Source organism: Artemia franciscana, unplaced genomic scaffold, assembly GCF_032884065.1.
Source record: "Artemia franciscana unplaced genomic scaffold, ASM3288406v1 Scaffold_1262, whole genome shotgun sequence".
Taxonomy (NCBI): domain Eukaryota; kingdom Metazoa; phylum Arthropoda; class Branchiopoda; order Anostraca; family Artemiidae; genus Artemia; species Artemia franciscana.
The window spans coordinates 1-2947 of record NW_027062775.1 but is presented as its reverse complement, the minus strand read 5'-3'; the positions used below and the strand labels follow the sequence as shown (position 1 = coordinate 2947).

At 33.8% G+C, this 2947-nt stretch overlaps 1 protein-coding gene across 1 annotated transcript; it reads left to right on the top strand.

Moving 5' to 3' along the window:
• Window positions 1-851: 851 nt before the first annotated feature.
• LOC136042413 (uncharacterized) lies at window positions 852-2729 on the top strand. The gene has a single exon (XM_065727386.1). The coding sequence runs from the start codon at window positions 852-854 to the stop codon at window positions 2727-2729; it is 1878 nt and encodes a 625-aa protein (XP_065583458.1).
• The last annotated feature ends 218 nt before the right edge of the window (window positions 2730-2947 follow it).

The following is a 2947-nucleotide window of genomic DNA, read 5'->3' as shown; positions in this document are numbered from 1 at the left end:
GACACTAGAACTTTTAATTTACGTTAGAATGAACCCTCTTGTGACATTCTAGGACAACTAGGTCGATACAATCACCCCTGAGGAAAAAAACAACAAAGAAAAAACAAAAAATACGCACCCGTTATCTGTCTTATGGCAAAAATACAAAATTCCACCTTTTTTATGATAGGGGCTTGAAACTTCTACAGTAGGGTTCTCGGATACGCTGAATCTGATGGTGTGATTTTGTTAAGATTATGTGACTTTTAGAGGGTATTTCCGCCTATTTTCTAAAATAAGGCACATTTTCTCAGGCTCGTAACTTTTGACCGGTAAGACTAAACTTGATGCAACTTATATATTTAAAATCAGCATTAAAATGCAATTCTTTTGATGTAACTATTTGTATTAAAACTTCGTTTTTTAGAGTTTTGGTTACTATTGAGCCCCTTCGCTCCTTACTACAGTTCGTTACCACGAACTGTTTGAAAATGTAACTTGTACATGAATAAAGTAATATAATCTACAATAACGTTGGAATAGAACTTACCAATGTCTCAGGTTTTCCCATCCTTTATTTGTTCTTATTTTTTTTCTGCCCATTGTGAAAATTCAAATGATAAACTGTTATCTGACTTGTAACCAACCAAATTTCAATGGTCAGCTGTTACCAATTAGACATGTGAAAAAAATTTAAATTCCCTTTAAATCCGATCGTAATAAACAACAGTATTTAAATATTCTGGTACAACCCTCAAGAGAGCAATTAAGCCAATGAGAAAGGAGAAAATCTCGTTGCGTATTTCAATGCTATAGGAAATAGAATTTGCTTCAAACCTCGGAGATCCACCTTAAATCATCAGGAAATTCTAATGGTGTTGGTATATCATAGCCCGTCAGGAGATACGGAAATATTTATGGATAAACTAGAAAAGCTTTTGTCAAAGTTGAAGTGTCATCAGTACCCGGTAATAATGCTTGGGGATTTTAATATGGATCTACTATCGTTAAAAAATAACAAAAATCTCTTATTTCTTCAAAACTGTATGTCATATGGTTACCTGCCTATAGTCCGAATAACTCCAACGTCCGCGAATCTGATTGATAATATATTTGTATTTCACCAAAATATTGTTAGAAAGTTCGTAGAAGTGCTATTATTTGAAACATCAGATCATTTCGCTGCTTTCACTGATGTAGTGACGGATAAAAGTAAGATAAAGTCAGAACCGAATTACAGGCTTAATCGGCGAGATGAATCAGAAAAAAATATTGCAGATCTGGTACTAAGCTTAAATTGTATTCAGTGGGAAAATTTTTTCCAAGCCCACGTTGATTCAGATTCAGCGTATTCGGCATTTATTGATTTAATTACTAGCAGTTATTATTACCACTGTCCTGTGTTGAAGGAGCCAAAGCGTAAGCATTTGCCCAGAAAACCATGGATGACACGGGGACTTCTCGTTTCTGTTAACAACCGCAAAACTCTTTATAAACAATATTTAAATGATCCGTCTGAAGAGAATTTTCACCAGTTTAAAGAATATAGAAATAAGTTAAACCAGCTGAAAAGAAATGCAAAGGAAATATATTTTCAAAAGAGTTTTAAAAATGCAAATGGGAACCCCAGGAAAACCTGGCAAATAATTAATTCGGTCATTGATCCAAATAAGTCAGAAAAAATACATCATATAAAAGAACTAGTAAGTGAAAAAGAATCAATAAAATCACCGGAAGAAATTTCAAGTCTTCTTGGTTCATTTTTTGTAAATATGGGACAAAAAATAAAAGATAAACTGTCGAATGCAAAATCAAAAAGAAAACTAATGACAAAGGTAACACCTCTAAAACTAAAGAAACAAGAGACAATGGCAGAAATGCAAAAATTTCCGTCTGTTACATGTGATGAAGTAAAAAATGCATTTGTGAAATTAAAGGGACAAGGTCAACGGGCCTATGTACAACCAGCAATCATTGAGCCTCTTACGGTCCTTATAAACAGAAGCCTTGACGAAGGTATTTTCCCTACCAAACTAAAAGAATCCAAATTAATTCCGCTTTTTAAAGAAGGAGATCCAACAGTAATTGATAACTATCGACCAATTAGCTTACTTCCAATTTTTTCGAAAATATATGAAAAGCTTGCTGCAAAAAGCCTATATGAATACTTTGAAGCTAATAAAATTCTTTCTGATAAACAATATGGATTTTGGAAAAACAGATCCACTGAACTTGCAATTACGGATCTTATAATGAATATAAAATCGGCGCAAGATGATGGTTTATATTATCTGGCGATTTTTCTAGATTTAACAAAAGCTTTTGATTGCGTTGATTTTGACATCCTTCTTGAAACATTAGAAGGATATGGGATAAAGTCGACGGTTCTTGAATGGATTCGGTCATATTTAACAAATAGACGTTGTAAAATACTTGCTAATGGTATCTTATCAGATTCATTCGATGTAACTTGTGGGGTGCCCCAGGGATCAGTTCTAGGACCATTACTTTTTTTAATTTATGTGAATGAACTTTCGGCTGATATCCCCTTTGCATATATAATAAATTTTGCGGACGACACAGTACTATTTCTAACACATAAAAACCGTGAGCAACTAATTACAAACGCTGAAGTTTGCCTCCAGGCAGCAACCGAATTCTTTGAAGAGCGGTTGCTTTCCCTTAAGGCTGGACGGACTCGCAAAGAATCTTCCTATACCTCCCATGTTAAACATTTGGAGTTTGCCTGACGTTCCTGAATTAGTGATTTTGGCGGTTTTTATGTCAATAGAAGTAAAAAAAATCTGGTGAATATTTTGGCATAATCAAATCTTAAAGCCGACAATTATTTTTTTTATAATTCCAAAATAATTATAAAACCTGTTTCGGGTTTGCATTCTAGATTGCTATGCTTGACATTGTTGTTGTGGGGTATCAAAAAATAGAGCAAAAAATTTTCTATTCATCA

Coding starts and splice junctions, on each gene's coding strand:
- LOC136042413 (XM_065727386.1), top strand. CDS start 852: ATGGTGTTGGTATATCATAGCCCGTCAGGAGATACGGAAATATTTATG.